Source organism: Vitis vinifera, chromosome 12, assembly GCF_030704535.1.
Source record: "Vitis vinifera cultivar Pinot Noir 40024 chromosome 12, ASM3070453v1".
Taxonomy (NCBI): Eukaryota; Viridiplantae; Streptophyta; class Magnoliopsida; order Vitales; family Vitaceae; genus Vitis; species Vitis vinifera.
In genome coordinates this window covers 21,224,506-21,240,754 of record NC_081816.1, presented here as the reverse complement: position 1 = coordinate 21,240,754, position 16,249 = coordinate 21,224,506, and the positions used below count along the sequence as shown (strand labels likewise).

The following is a 16,249-nucleotide window of genomic DNA, read 5'->3' as shown; positions in this document are numbered from 1 at the left end:
TACTAATAAAACATAACAAATAATTTTTTAAGTTTATTAATTAATTCAACACAACTCATTTTTTTAATGCACACTTAAATCAATGAAGTTTTCATATAAATTCTACTTAAAGGATTTTTTTTTTCCTTTTTTTGGAGTTCTGCTACAATTTCATAGGAATTACTCTTAGGTAACAATTGTTTTTTAACATGAATTTTGACTATAACTTTATTTAACTTAAATCTAATAGAGCTAGATGTATAACTTTGAATAATATATTTGTTTAAAGTGGTATCAAAATATTCTTAAATGTTAAGTCTTCTTCTTTTTACATGTTAAGAATATCTAAAAATTACTAATTAAATATCATTGTCTATACAAAAATAATTATCATATTTGTTCTTTTTATATAATTAAAACAAATTAAATATTTCAAGACTAATAGTTTGAAAAAAAATAGTAATATTTTTTTTTAACATTTGTTACCATAATAGAATTTTGAAAGAATAGTAATTTAATAGTACTATCTTAAGAAATAATAATTATATATTTTTATTTGATATAATTAAAATGAGATATTTGATAAATAATGATTTTAGAAACCTAAACCAAATTAAAGAAAAAGTATATATATATATATATATATATATATATATATATATATATATATCAATCTCTTACAAGCCAATTGTTCATGAAGAATTTTTGGAATGTTTGGATGGGAAATATTGTGAAGCAAATATCTTTGAGTTCTCGAATCTTGAATCATGAGAAGGAAGAAGTAAAAGAAATTATTTACAATAATGGTAAAATAGCTCTATTTAGAAAATGAAATTCTATTTTATTTCTACATGAAAGCATGTCCCTTCATTTGTGCTATGCCTTAACATAGATGAAGTTCCAATACAAATTTCACTTTTTAAAAGGAGAAAAATTAATATAGGTTCCACTATTCTTATAGCTATTACTTAACCTTAATACAATGGATTCAATAGTTTCTTTTTATTTTAATAGTAAGATTTAATACATGAAGCTCATATATACTTCATTTTGATTAGACCACTCACATCAACTAGGATCACTAATGCCTACCATTGATAATATAAATATTGGGTCTAGATTCCTTGAAAACAATTATTGATAAAAACTAGTAAAGCAATGACTTTTCCGCTCTATTGAAGACAACAAAAGTTTTGATTAAAAACACATTCAATTAAAAAGAGCATTTTATGTTCATATCTACATCTCTAATTTTAATTGAGAAGTAAGAAATCTCTTTTAATAATAATAATAATAATAAACAATACATACAATTTTTTTTAGTTGTTAATTAATTCACAACATATCCTTACTTGAATACAATCTGAAAAATAAATGAAGTTTTCATATAAATTCTACTTAGAGTAGAAATTTGTTTTTGTGTTCTGCTATAATATCATAGTTATTACACACTCTTAGGTAACATTTTTTTTTTAATATGAATGTTAACACTTTATTTATGCAATAGCTAGATGTGTAATTTTGAATGACGTATTTATTTACCTAAATGTTCTTAAGTGTTAAGCTTTTTACAAGCTAAGACTAAAAATTAGTAATTAAATATCTTTGTTTGTATTAAAACAATTATTATATTTGATTTTATTTTATAAAATTAAGATAAAAATATTTGAAGGCTAATAATTTGACCAAAAAAAATGGTAATGAACATATTTTCAAATATTTCAAACTATTAACATTTGTTAGCATACTAAAAATTCTAAAAATTTGTAATTTAAAAATATTGTGAAAATAATAATTATACATATTCTTATATAATATAATTAAAATAAGATATTTGAGAACTAATAATTTTATAAGCCTAAACCAAATCAAAGAAAAAATGTAATCAACTTAGTAAATATTACATATTTATAATTAAATATCAAACTCTTACAAGCCAAATCTTCATGAAGAATTAATGAGATGTGATTCCATCTCAATTGTTTGATGAGTAACAAATAAATCATTTTTTTTTCAATTTCTTGATACAAAATAAAAAATATATTTATCTTATACAGAATGTAAGCCTACCAAAAAAAAAAAAAATATTCATGGCAAATTTTTTATGTATTGCTCCCATTGAAGTCAATATTTATTTTTGACAAAAAAAACAAACATATTAGGTGGTTTATATAAAGGCATATGTACAAGTAATGTTGGTTGATCAAGTGAAATTTCGGTATCAACTAGGTTGTTGAGGTGGGCATATTTGGTCTAGAATTGTTATTTTTAAACAGGTTATATTTAAAAAGTACATAGAGTGAAAAATGAATATTTTTAATTATTTTATATGTAATTGCAAGTGTAAATTTTAATTAAAAAACTAAGATCATTTTGACAAAATAAAATAAAATATGTTTGAAATTTAGCTCATATATATAATCCTTTCCAATTCAATTTAATGTAGATGATAAGAAGGTAGTTGGATGTCAACACCAACTAATGGAAATGTTGGATGCATCACATTTAAGTCTAGAAATAAGTGTTTCATTTTCATCATTCACTCCAACTAAACCCCCTAATAACTTCATTTCTACCGATTCAACAATGGCCCTTGAATATTCTTCATCCTATTCCTCACTCCGCCAATTCATCATCATTACTTGCTTCATCATATTTCTCATTTTCATTGTGTATTCAATACCATCATTCCATGTCATTTTTACATTTGCTTCTGCACCTACCACTTCTCTTTTGAATATTGAACAAAATTAGGAAGCACTTGCTTTTCTAAAATGGAAGGCTAGTCTTGAGGATCAAACCCAGTCTTTCCTCTTTTCTTAGTCTAGATGCAATTCTTGCCATCATTAGTCCAAAATGATTTGTCACGAGTCAGGAAGTATCTCCAATTTAGACCTTGACAATTGTGGTTTGAGTGGTACACTCCACAATGTCAAGTTCACAACACTCCCCAATCTCTGTGCTCTTAATCTTTATAACAACTACCTCTATGGAACCATCTCTCAAGAAATTGGATTGTTAAGATCTTTTAATGTTCTTGATTTGTCAGCTAACAATCTCATTGGTTTGATTCCTCCACCTATAGGAAACTTGAGGAACTTAGATACTTTGCATCTTTTTTAGAATGAGCTTTCTAGTTCCATCCCCCAAGAAATTGGATTGTTAAGATCTCTTAATGTTCTTAATTTGTCGGCTAACAATCTCATTGGTCCAATCCCCCACCTATAGGAAACTTGAGGAACTTAGCCACTTTGCATCTTTTTGAGAATGATCTTTTTAGTTCCATCCCTTAAGAAATTGAATTGTTGCAATCTCTTAATATTCTTGCATTGTCAACTAAGAATCTCATTGGCTTGATCCCTCTTTCCATGCATAACTTGAGGAACTTAACCATTTTGCCTCTTTTTAAGAACAAGCTTTTTGGTTCCATCACTCAAGAAATTGGATGGTTGAGATTGCTTGATGATCTTCACTTATCATTTAACAATCTCAATGGTTCAATACCAGCTTCCATAGGAAACTTGTCCGGCTGAACCTTTTTGGTACTTCATTACAACAGATTCAGTGGTGCCATTCCTCAAGAAATGAATAGTATCACTTATTTGAAATCTTTGTAGTCAGTTGAGAATAACTTCATTGGCTAACTACCACAAGAGATATGTCATGGTAGTGTTCTTGAAAACTTTTCTGCCTTTGGAAACCATTTCAACAGTCCTATTCCAAAGAGCTTGAAAAACTGCATAGCTTATTCAGAGATTAGCTTGAAAGAAACCAACTTATCGGAGACATGGCTAAAAGTTTTGGTGTATACCTGAACCTAAATTATATTGATCTAAGCAGTAACAATTTTTATGGTGAGCTTTCTGAGAAATGGGGGCAGTGCCACATGCTCACAAGCCTGAACATCTCCAACAATAATATTTCTGGTGCTATACCACCTCAACTTGGGAAAGTAATTCGACTGCAACAACTTGATCTCTCTACCAATCATCTAAGTGGGAAGATCCGAAAAGAATCGGGTATGTTGCCCTTATTGTTCAAATTGTTGCTAGGCAACAACAGTCGATCTTTCAGGAAGTATTCCTTTGGAATTGGGAAACTTATCCTATCTTGAAACCCTTGACTTGGCATCAAACAACTTAAGCATTCCAATTCCCAAACAGCTGGGAAGATTCTGGAAATTATCATCCTTGAGCTTGAGCGAGAATAGATTTGCGGATAGCATTCCCGACAAAATTGGAAAGATGCATAATCTTGAACTCTGTTGATCTTATTTGCTTTTATTGGCATTTGTTTTCTTTTCAAACAATTGAGGAAGAGAAACATCAAGTCGACCGAAGAAGATGTTGAAGATCTATTTGCAATATGGGGCCTTGATGGGGAATTGTTGTATGAACACATCATACAGGGGACTGACAATTTCAGTTCAAAACAGTGTATTGTCACTGGAGGATATGGTACTGTTTACAAGGCTGAGTTGGCACAGTGGCCACCATTGTCAAAACCGTTTTCCATGATTACTTTGGGTGAGCTGATGAGTCATGGTCATGGAGGTGAAACTAGCTGAGGATCCTCACTTCTCCATGTAAATTTATTATAAATTGATTATTTCTGTAAAAGCTTATATTGGGTAGAGTAAGAAGGTTTCAGGTGTATCAGTAACTTTGCAGGTGGGGATGCACTAAAATTCAATCATCCAGAATCATTGATGTGTATTAAGAATTGCAGTTCGATCCTGAGGTGAATGATTTCATTAAAACGAAAATATATTTTTCTGTCTCTAAATTTGTAATCGACCCATAAATTGGTTGTGATGCGATGACTGTCTCTACCTCTGAGGCTGCCAAATACTCTGCGTCACCAGATGCTTGGACAAGTTGGTTTTATTAATGTGGGGCCCCCATGCCAGGTTTGATCAACTTCTGTTCTGTTTTTCACTCTATTCAAAGAGCTAAAACAAGGCTGCTATCTTCACAAGGTTTCTCTGGGATGAATTTGTTTAACCAAAGTAGCCGGAGCAAAGTTCAGTGTGAAATGATCCTGGCCTTCTCATCCTTTGTTGATTACTTTTGGCCAAGATTCTTCGTACTCAAGAATGTGAGGAACTTCATGTCTTTCAACAAACGACAGCAGTCAAAGTCTAGTATGGTAGAGCAGTCAATGAAGCATTCATCAGCATTATTAAATTGTTAACTCCCATCTTGGTCTTGAGCTATGGCCACAACTGTTGAGGGTTTTGAAGATTTGTTTTTACTAATTTTTGTCTCTAACATTGAATCCAATCCCATCGTGTTGGATCCCGGACTCGGTGATTTAATGTTTCACAAAAATGGAAAACCCAGATAGGGTTTAGAATTTAGGAGGCCAGAAAAACACTTGGATTGAATTGAATACAAGATCTATTGATTCCAATTACAAAGCTGAAATCTGATCAGAGAACAGAGGATTTTACATTCAAGGAGGGTAAACATTCTATAAAATAAAATAAAATAAAAAATAAAAAATAAAAAAAGAAAAGAAAAATATGTTCCTGAATAGCAAAGGCTGTTATCTAACAAAAATTCCAATCCCTTTTGACTTGAAGCATATATTGATTTTAAAGAGCATTGAGAATTTGAATGATGTAGGTTCATCAATGGTGATGGCAAGGCCAAGTGGGCTTCAAAGTGGGTTGTCAAGATGACTGGTTGATAAGAAAACTGGATGTGTGGTCCTGCATCTTTTATGTAGTAACGCCCAAAAGATTCTCGTCTGATTTTTTTGATTTTTCTGAGCCTCACAAATGCATTAATCTTGTTGAACAGCTTTATATCCCCAGAAATTATGGTTATCGATGCTTCACTTGAGTGGTCCTGCTAACTGTTACTAATTTTCGCAGCAACCTTTGATTAAAATGGAGCTTATGTGAGCATATATGGAAGTCTTGATTCATGGTCAACAAAACCACAGTGCTTGTTCCTCAGTCCCATCTAGGGATTTATTTATTTATTTTCTTTTTTTTTGAAATTGTAATAAGAAGTTGAAACAAGACCAATTGGTAAGTTTTCCATATGTTAGTTCAATAGATTGTGGGTTCACTTAATAATGTTTTCAAACATAGTTTCAATTTTGCAATGTTTTCATTAAGAATCTTTACCTCTAGTTATTTTTAATAATTTTAGTATATTTGAAAAGAAACTAAAGAATCCAATTCAACTTGATTCAAATTTTGTTAGTATGGAAAAAGATTTGGTAAAGTTTGGTAGATTTTCAACATTATGTGCTAAGAAAGTTTTGGGTTTTGGATTGTATTACTATTTGAGTTAGTTTTAGACTTCTAAATTATTTTTATAAATTTTTAGACTTGTCATTGAGTAAACATGGATAGTTTAATAATTTATGGAACTTGGATTATTTGGTAAAAAAACGAGAAAATAAGTGTGTTTTAGCATGTGCTATTTATGCAAATTTGGAACTAATAGAGGCTGAGACTAAGTTGACTTAGTTATCAATTCTCAAAGTATATATACCGTTGATAGACTCATTGGTTCAAGTTTTACACAAGTTGGACTCCATTTTCCTAAATTCTTATTTTCAAGTTCATCAATTTTAGTCTAAGGTGTTGTCTAGGTGACAGAAGACTATTAGGTGTCATTCATGTGAAAGAAGACAATTAGGGGTATAGGATCTTAGCCATCTTTTATGAAATTTCCAAATCTAAAAGTATTCATTTGTTAATTAGGAGAGGATCCATAGTTTCAGGTGCCATTATACTGCAAATTCTGTTGTTATTTTGATTACAAAGATTTTTGTGAATAGTTAAAATATAAATGGTTTTAGTAAATTTTCCTAAAATAAATCTCTCTTATATGCATTATACATTACTTGTTCAATTTGATTATTAGTATGAGACATGTGAAATTTCTATTTGGTCAAAACACATATGATTAATATTAAGTTTGCAAAAATAAATACCACTTCTTTTTCAAGTAATCATTTAATACCTTGCATATGTGTACAATAATGCAATTACATACTTTGTTAAATTTTAAATTAATTGTTAAAGTTCTGGAGATTTATATATAACAGGTATCATACATAACACATATATCAATGAGGTGTTTCATTTTTCTTTGATATGAAACTTTACACCACTTATGTAGTAAGGGATGGGATGGATCATACACTGGTATTGTGGGTTTCGATACTGGGCTATATGGAAGAGTTTGAAGTGGTAAATTATGCTCCATTGTGCCCTTGATGGATGGCTAGGACATGAGTTCCTTGGTAGTGTGATCCAAGATAATGAGACCCTAAAAATGGTGTTGATGAGGTACTATCACAAGTAGTAAAGGCTTAATTATGTATAACTAGTAGATTGACCATAGATATGTTTAAAATCATGATTACATATTTTTAAATGTCATATATTCCTTAAATCCTATTATGACTTTTGACATGTTCTAAATCTATTTTGTTCATCATAACTCTTGTGTATTACAACTATTCACTAGATCTTATGTTAATCCAATTTATTTTAATATTTTTAAGTGAAGACTCTTGTGTGCCAATTAGAAAGGTAGAATCATCTTTAGAGAGGAAGTTAGTGGGCATCCAACTCTAAAGGTTTTTCTTATTAGACTTGTATGTAGGACATATAGTTTATTTCTTTTGTGTATTTCAATTAAAATTCTTTTGCTACTATGTGAAAAAGATAGCATGAGATAAAATTTATGGAATTGAGAAAGACAAAAGGGCTTATTAAAACTTGTAGGTTTTCAAAATGAAATCAATAGATTCTCTTTTTAGAATAATACAATTAAAATGATAAATTCTAATGACTATAAATGTTTAGTTGAACCAATGTCCCAATGCAAACAAATATCTAGATAATTATACAAGTTTGGACATTTATTTCATTTTTCTTTTCTTTTTATTTTATCATTTAATTAAAATAAAGAACTATGAATAATTATTTAAAATAGCTAATAAAAACCAGAAAAATAAATAAAGTAATAATAACAAAAATTTGGAGCTTTTTATGGAGTGAGGGCTTTAGGTGATTGCCTTGTCTAAACGTGAGGTCAGATTGAAATTTGATAAGTTTCTTGTCACCTCTAGAATATGTTTTCCAAAAAGAAATTCAAGGAGATAAGTGACATCATTACACTACCTATTAAAGTCATGAATTCATGTGAAACTATGAGTCAAGCTTTTTTTAAGATTCTTAATGCAACCACACACATGAGTAGTAATAAAGAAAAATAAATGAAATTTTAGTATGGTTCAATGATCAATATGATCCCTACTTCTACAGAGTGCACTAATAGAGAGTGTACTAACACTCAATAATCCACTAATCAAAAGAAGGTACAAAGGTTACAATAGTGAATACTCTCCTTTTCTTCTAAACTTTCACACGAAATCCTAAATTATAAGAGAGTTAAATATAACAACTATAGGGGAAAAGTCATCCTTCAAGAAATAAAAAGAAAATGTTAACAAGTTGAGCTCAACCCCCCAATAGCCTTTGCATAGTGCTATAAGACTGATAAAGGCTTTACAATCAAACAAAGATCACAATCAAACAAAGATGACTTCAAGTTGGGCAAAGACTTTAAAATGAGTCAAGCATGAGTATTATTTTGGTTGTTTTCGGTATTTAGAACTTGATACTACCTATCGAAGTCATAAATGCATGTGAAACTATGGGATATGTTTGTTAAGATGATTTCAAGTTAGGCAAAGACTTTAAAATGGGTCAAGCACGAGCAACTATTTTGTTCATTTTTGTTATTTGGAAGTCGACACTGCCTAAAAAAGTCATGATGCATGTGAAAACTATGGGACAAGTTTTTTTTCTTTTTAATATGATTTCAAGTTGAGCAAAAACTTTAAAATGGGTCAAGCACGAAATTGACACTACCTATCAAAGTCATGAATGCATGTGAAACAATAGGACAAGTTTTTTAAAAATGATTTCAAGTTAGGTGAAGACTTTAAAATAGGTCAAGCACAAGCAATTATTTTGGTTGTTTTTCTTATTCGAAAGTCGGCACTACTTATGAAATTCATAAATACATGTGAATCAAATTCATAAATACATGTGAGAACTATGGGACAAGTTTTTTAAGATGATTTTAAGTTAGGAAAAGACTTTAAAATGGGTCAAGCACAAACTTAAAAACAATACCTATCAAAGTCATAAGTACATGTGAAACTATTGGATGAGTTTTTAAGATGATTTCAAGCTAGGCAAAGACTTTAAAATGGGTCAAGCAAGAGCAATTATTTTGGTTTTTTTTCTTTTTTTAGAAGCTGACACTACCAAAGTTATGAATGCATGTGAAAACTATGAGACAAGTTTTTTTAGATGATTTGAAGTTGGGCAAAGACTTTAAAATGGGTCAAGTATGAGCAATTATTTCAATTGTTTTTGGCATTTTGAGTCGGAACCACATATCAAAGTCATAAATGCATGTAAAACTATGAAACAAGTCTTTTAAGATGATTTGGAGTTGGCAAAGACTTTAAAATGGGTCAAGCAGGAAGTTAACACTACCAATCAAAGTTATGAATGCATGCGAAACTATAGGATAATTTTTTTAAGATGATTTCAAGTAGGGAAAAGACATTAAAATGGGTTAAGCACTAAGCTGACAGTACCTATCAAAGTCATGAATGCATGTGAAACTATGGGACAAGTTTTTTAATATGATTTCAAGTTAGGAAAAGACTTTAAAATGGGTTGGGTCACTTTTCTATTTCAAAAGTCGACACTACCTATGAAATTCATGATTGCGTGTGAGAACTATAGAACAAGTTTTTTAAGATGATTTCAAATTGGGCAAAGACTCTAAAATGGGTTAAGCACAAAGTTGACATGGCTTATCAAAGTAAAAAATACATATGAAACTATGAGACAAGTTTTTTAAAAATGATTTCAAGTTAAGCAAAGACTTGAAAATGGGTGAAGCAAGAGCAATTATTTTGGTCACTCTTGTTATTTGAAAGTCAGACACTATCTATCAAAGTCATGAATGTATGTGAAAACTATTTCAAATTGGCCAAAACTTTAAAATGGGTCAATCACGCACAATTATTTCGATGGTTTTTGGTATTTTTAGTTGGTACCACATATCAAAGTCATGCATTCTATCAAAGTCATAAATGCATGTAAAACTATGAGACACGTCTTTTAAGATGATTTGAAGTTGGAAAAGACTTTAAAATGGGTCAAACAGGAAGTTAACACTACCTATCAAAGTTATGAATGCATATGAAGCTATGGTATAAGTTTTTTATGATGATTTCAAGTTGGGCAAAGACATTAAAATGGGTCAAGCACAAAGTTAACACTACCTATCAAAGTCATGAATGCATGTGAAACTATGGGCCAAGCTTTTTAAGATGATTTCAAGTTAGGCAAAGACTTTAAAATGGGTCAAGTCATTTTTCTATTTTAGAAGTCAACACTACCTATGAAATTCATGAGTGCATGAGAGAACTATGGACCAAGTTTTTAAAGTTGATTTCAAGTTGGGAAAAAACTTTAAAATGGGTAAAAAAAACAAAGTTGACATGGCCTATCAAAGTAAAAAATACATGTAAAACTATGAGACAAGTTTTTTAAAGATGATTTCAAGTTAGGCAAAGACTTTAGAATGGGTGAAGCAGGAACAATTAGTTTCATCATTTTTGTTATTTGAAAGTCGACAATACCTATCTAAGTTATGAATGCATGTGAAAACTATGGGACAAGTTTTTTAGGATGATTTCAAGTTGGGCAAAGACTTTAAAATGGGTCAAGTACGAGCAATTATTTTAGTAGATTTTGGCATTTTGAGTTTGTACCACATATCAAAGTCATAAATTCTATCAAAGTCATAAATGCATGTAAAACTGTGAGACAAGTCTTTTAAGATGATTTGAAGTTGGCAACGACTTTAAAATGGGTCAAGCAGGAAGTTAACACTACCTATCAAAGTTATAAATGCATGGGAAGCTATGAGATGAGTTTTTTAAGATGATTCAAGCTGGGCAAAGGCTTTAAAATGGGTTAAGCACAATGTTGACACTACCTATCAAAGTCATGAATGCATGTGAAACTATGGAACAAGTTTTTCAAGATGATTTCAAGTTAGGCAAAGACTTTAAAATGGGTCAAATCATTTTTCTGTTTCAAAAGTTGACACTACCTATGAAATTTATGAATGCATGTGAGAACTATGGAACGAGTTTTTTAAGATAATTTCAAGTTGGGCAAAGACTCTAAAATGGGTTAAGCACAAAGTTGGCATGGCCTATCAAAGTAAAAAATACATGTGAAACTATGAGACAAGTTTTTTAAAGATGATTTCAAATTAGGGAAAGACTTTAAAATGGGTGGAGCAAGAGCAATTATTTTGGTCATTTGTTTTATTTGAAAGTTGACACTACCTATCAAAGTCATGAATGTATGTGAAAACTATGGGACAAGTTTTTTTAAGATGATTTCAAATTGGGCAAAGACTTTAAAATGGGTTAAGCATGAGCAATTATTTCGATGGTTTTTGGTATTTTCAATTGGTACCACACATCAAAGTCATGCATTCTATCAAAGTCATAAATGCATGTAAAGCTATGAGACAAACCTTTTAAGATAATTTGAAGTTAGCAAAGACTTTAAAATGGATCAAGCATGAGGAATTATTTAAGTTGTTGTTGGTATTCAAAAGTAGACAACACCTATCCAAGTCAACATTCACATGAAACTATGGGACAAGGTTTTTAAGATGACTTCAAGTTGGGCAAAAACTTTAAAATGGGTTAAGCATGGTCAAATGAATGATTTCAATGGTTTCATTATTTGGGAGTTATTGAGTTGATGGCAATTTATTATTTAATAAGATGTGAACAAACTTAGGCCTTGTAGTAAATATGTGTTAAATTTGCCCATGAATTACTAGGCTCTTTGTTTCACAATTTATTAATTTGAAATTAATTAGTTTTAAATCTTTTTACTAAGTATAGTTTTTTGCTCATAAGTTATTATCATCATTTTTAATTATTAGTTAAAGTTAAATTCCGGTACTTGATACATTTTATATTTAAGTATTTATATTTTGTTTGAATACATTTTTTGTTTTTTTGTTTCTAAAAATAGAAATTCTTATATAAAAAGTTGAAACTCTAATACAAAAAGTATGAACTTAACTTATACTTTAAAAAAATTTAAAATTTGAAATAGTAAATTTTTTTCATGCCTCAATTTATAAAAACCACTATTTTTTTGTGTAAGACTTCAAGAATTTTTTGTATTTTATATAAGAAGTTATTTCTATTTTTAAAAAAAAATAGAAAATGAGAATTATATCTAAATGGACACTTAATTATTTAGTACAAATGAATTAATTGAAAACAAATTTATAAATAGTAAGCCAAGTAACATTTTCTTTTGAGACTTTTTCTACAATAATTTAATTCATGGATCCATGTATAGTCCATTCCCCAACTTAGAACAGTTGATTAATTAAACAAAAGGACCTCATATTTAAATCTCATAAATTGATTTTGTTTTTCATATGGATATAAAACAAATTTGATTCTCCTAAATTGATTTTACCTTATCTAAAGAAGTTTTCATATAGATAAATGTACTTAAGGAAAGAAGTTTAGGCCCTATTTGACATGACAACTATTTTTAAAAATAGTTTGAAAAACATTTTTTTTAGAGCAATTTTTGAAAACTATTATCTAATGTTTTATAAAACAAAAGTTTGTTTGAGAACCTGAATTGTTTTTAACATGGTTTTAATAATTTTAAATATGTTTTAAAAATAATTTTTATATCTCATATTTTATTTTTAATCATTCTACATGTTTGTATAATTATTATTTTTAAAACAACCTTTAAAAAACAAGTGAAAATAATTAAAAACAACTAAAATATGTTATCTAAAAACACTATGTTTTCTAAACAGAAAACAAAAAATAGTTTTTAGTTGTCAAATATGATTTCCTATTTTTTGTTGTGTTATTTGGTTAAAGGGGTCAAAATAACCCCCATATTTGTAAAAATACCCACCGTTCAAAAATACAAAAAATGACTCGATTAAGACAAAAATACCCCTCCTTTTATTTTCCTCCAACACTTACAACTTCTCCTCTTTTGCTTCATTTACAGAACAACTCCTTATCTCTTCCTTCAGAAATCGAGAAAAAAAATTTCATCTTCTTCTTCTATTTCATTCTTTTCCTTTGGTGCATAGAACTGAAAACTCATCTTTCCTTCAAAAACCACTTTGTACCTTTTTAAGAATGAGTTTTCTGGTTCTATTCCTCAAGAAATTGGATTGTTGAGATATCTTAATTTTCTTGATTTATTAGCTAACAATCTCATTGGTTTGATCCCTTCATCTATAGGAAACTTGAGGAACTTAACCACTTTACATCTTTTTTAGAATGAGCTTTCTAGTTCTACCCCTCAAGAAATTGGATTATTGAAATCACTTAATAATCTTCTATTATCGACTAACAACCTCATTGGTCCAATCCTTCCTTCCATTGGTAACTTGAGGAACTTAACCACTTTGTACCTTTTTAAGAATGAGCTTTATGGTTCCATCCCTTAAGAAATTGGATTGTTGAGATTTCTCAATGTTCTTGATTTATTAGCTAACAATCTCACTGGTTTGATCCCTCCATCTATACGAAACTTGAGGAATTGTATCTTCATATAAACAAACTATATGGTTCTATTCCTTAAGAAATTGGATTGTTGATAGCACTTAATGATCTTTAGTTGACTACAAATAGTCTCACTAGTCTAATCCCTCCTTCCATAGGAAACTTGAGAAACTTAACCACTTTGTATCTTTTTGAGAATAAGCTTCCTGGTTCAATCCCTCAAGAAATTCAATGGTTGAGATTGCTTGATCTTAATTTGTCATTTAACAATCTTAGTGGTTCAATACCAGCTTCCATAAGAAATTGTCGGGCTTAACCTTTTAGGCCCTTCATTACAATAGACTCAGTGGTGCATTTCTCCATAAATGAATAATATCACTCATTTGAAATCTTTGATGTTAGCTGAGAATAACTGCATTGGCCAACTTATACAAGAGATCTGTCTTGGTAGTGTTCTTGAATAATTTGCTGCCTTAGGAAACCATTTCACTGGTCCTATTCTAAAGAACTTGAAAAATTGCACAAGCTTATTTAGGGTTAAGCTTGAAAGAAACCAACTCATGGGAGACATAGATGAAAGTTTTGGTGTCTACACACACCTAAATTATATTGATCTAAGCAGTAACAATTTTTATGGTGAGCTTTTTAAGAAATGGGGGCAGTGCCACATGCTCACAAACCTGAACATCTCCAACAATAATATTTCTGGTGCTATACCACCTCAACTGCAACAACTTGATCTCTCCACAAATCATCTGATTGGGAAGATACCCAAAGAATTTGGTATATTGCCCTTATTATTCAAATTGTTGCTAGGCAACAACAATCTTTCAAGAAGTATTCCTTTGGAATTGGGAAACTTATCCAATCTTGAAATTCTTGACTTGGCACCAAACAACTTAAGCGGTTGAAGTCCCAAAAAACTAAGAAACTTCTGGAAATTTTTATCCTTGAACTTGAGCGAGAATAGATTTGTGGATAGCATTCCTGATGAAATTGGAAAGATGCATCATCTTGAAAGTCTCAATCTTAGTCAAAATATGTTTACAGGAGAGATACCACTGCTGATTAGAGAATTACAGTACCTGGAAATGTTGAATCTCTCCCATAACAGGCTCTCTGGCACCATCCCACACACATTTGACGAGTTGATAAGCCTGACAGTTGCTGATATATCCTACAATTAATTGGAAGGTCCTCTCCCCAACATCGAAGCCTTTCCTCCATTTGAGGCATTCAAAAATAATAAAGGTCTGTGTGGTAATAATGTCACTCATCTCAAGCCATGCAGTGCTAGTAGAAACAAGGCCAACAAGTTTCCTGTTCTGATCATAATACTCCTCATTGTGAGCATTCTATTGTTCTTATTTGCTTTTATTATTGACATTTATTTTATTTTTTTCCCAAAAGTTGAGGAAGAGAAAAACCAAGTCTCCAGAAGCAGATGTTGAAGATCTATTTGCAATATGGGACCATGATGGGGAATTGTTGTATGAGCACATCATACAGGGCATTGACAATTTCAGTTCGAAACAGTGTATTGACACTGGAAGATATGGCACTCTTTACAAGACTGAGATGCCAATAGGTCGGGTTGTTGCTGTGAAAAAACTTCACTCATCAGAAGATGGAGATATGGCTGATTTGAAAGCTTTCAAAAGTGAGATTCATACTTTAACACATATAAGGCATCGCAATATCATCGAGTTTTATGGCTTCAGTTCATTTGTAGAGAACTCATTTTTGGTTTATGAGTTTATGGAAAAGGGGAGCCTGAGAAACATTCTTAGCAATGACGAAGAAGCAGAAAAATTAGATTGGATGGTGAGGCTAAATGTTGTTAAAGGCGTGGCTAAAGCTTTATCCTATATGCACCATGATTGTTCACCTCCCATAATTCATCAAGACATATCGAGCAACAATGTGTTGTTAGATTCAGAATATGAAGCTCATGTATCTGACTTCAGCACGACTAGGTTTTTAAAGTCAGACTCGTCTAATTGGACTTCAATGGCAGGAACTTTTGGTTAAACTGCTCCAGGTACATTTTACTTAGTGCCTTGCTTATCTCTAAACGACCTCTATACATCATATGTAACTTTCACAATTGCTTAGTAGAGAAGAGCATGAGCTAATCTTCTTTGCAAAACTTGCTTACAAGATGAAGGTGGATAATAAAACCGATGTTCATAGCTTCAGAGTGGTAACATTGGAAGTAATTATGGGAAAGCACCCTGAAGAACTCATCTTATCCCTGTTATCATCAGCGTCCTCATCATCCTCATCACCATCAACTGTGGACCATTGCCTGTTGAATGATGTGATGGACCAGCGGCTCCCACCTCCTGTGAATTAAGTGGCTAAGGAAGTAGCACTTGCAGTCAAATTAGCATTTGCATGCTTGCATGTTAATCCCCAATCTCGGCCAACTATGCAACAAATTGACAGAGCACTCTCAACACAATGGCCACCATTGTCAAAAGCGTTTTCCATGATTACATTGAATGAGCTGCTGGGCTGCTGGGCCATGGTCATGGGGGTGAAACTAGCCAAGGGTCCTCACTTCTCCATGTAAATTTGTTATCATGCATTCCGTCGAAGTCTAGTCTGGTAGAGCTGTCAA

General features: G+C 31.0%; 1 protein-coding gene across 1 annotated transcript; it reads left to right on the top strand.

The window, feature by feature from the left end:
- Positions 1 to 3,766: 3,766 nt before the first annotated feature.
- Positions 3,767 to 15,657, top strand: LOC100266370 (probable leucine-rich repeat receptor-like protein kinase At1g35710). Its single transcript, XM_059740951.1, has 4 exons — positions 3,767 to 4,056; positions 4,294 to 4,532; positions 4,889 to 5,127; positions 15,037 to 15,657. The coding sequence occupies exons 1-4, from the start codon at positions 3,767 to 3,769 to the stop codon at positions 15,655 to 15,657; spliced, it is 1,389 nt and encodes a 462-aa protein (XP_059596934.1).
- Positions 15,658 to 16,249: the final 592 nt, after the last annotated feature.

What these genes read in the sequence shown, in the direction of transcription:
- LOC100266370 (XM_059740951.1), top strand. Translation starts at nt 3,767, where the DNA reads ATGGCTAAAAGTTTTGGTGTATACCTGAACCTAAATTATATTGATCTA. An exon ending in GATGAGTCATGGTCATGGAG is followed by an intron (nt 4,533 to 4,888) that starts GTGAAACTAGCT and finishes CCCCCATGCCAG; the next exon opens with GTTTGATCAACTTCTGTTCT. An exon ending in AGCAGTCAAAGTCTAGTATG is followed by an intron (nt 5,128 to 15,036) that starts GTAGAGCAGTCA and finishes TTTTCCCAAAAG; the next exon opens with TTGAGGAAGAGAAAAACCAA.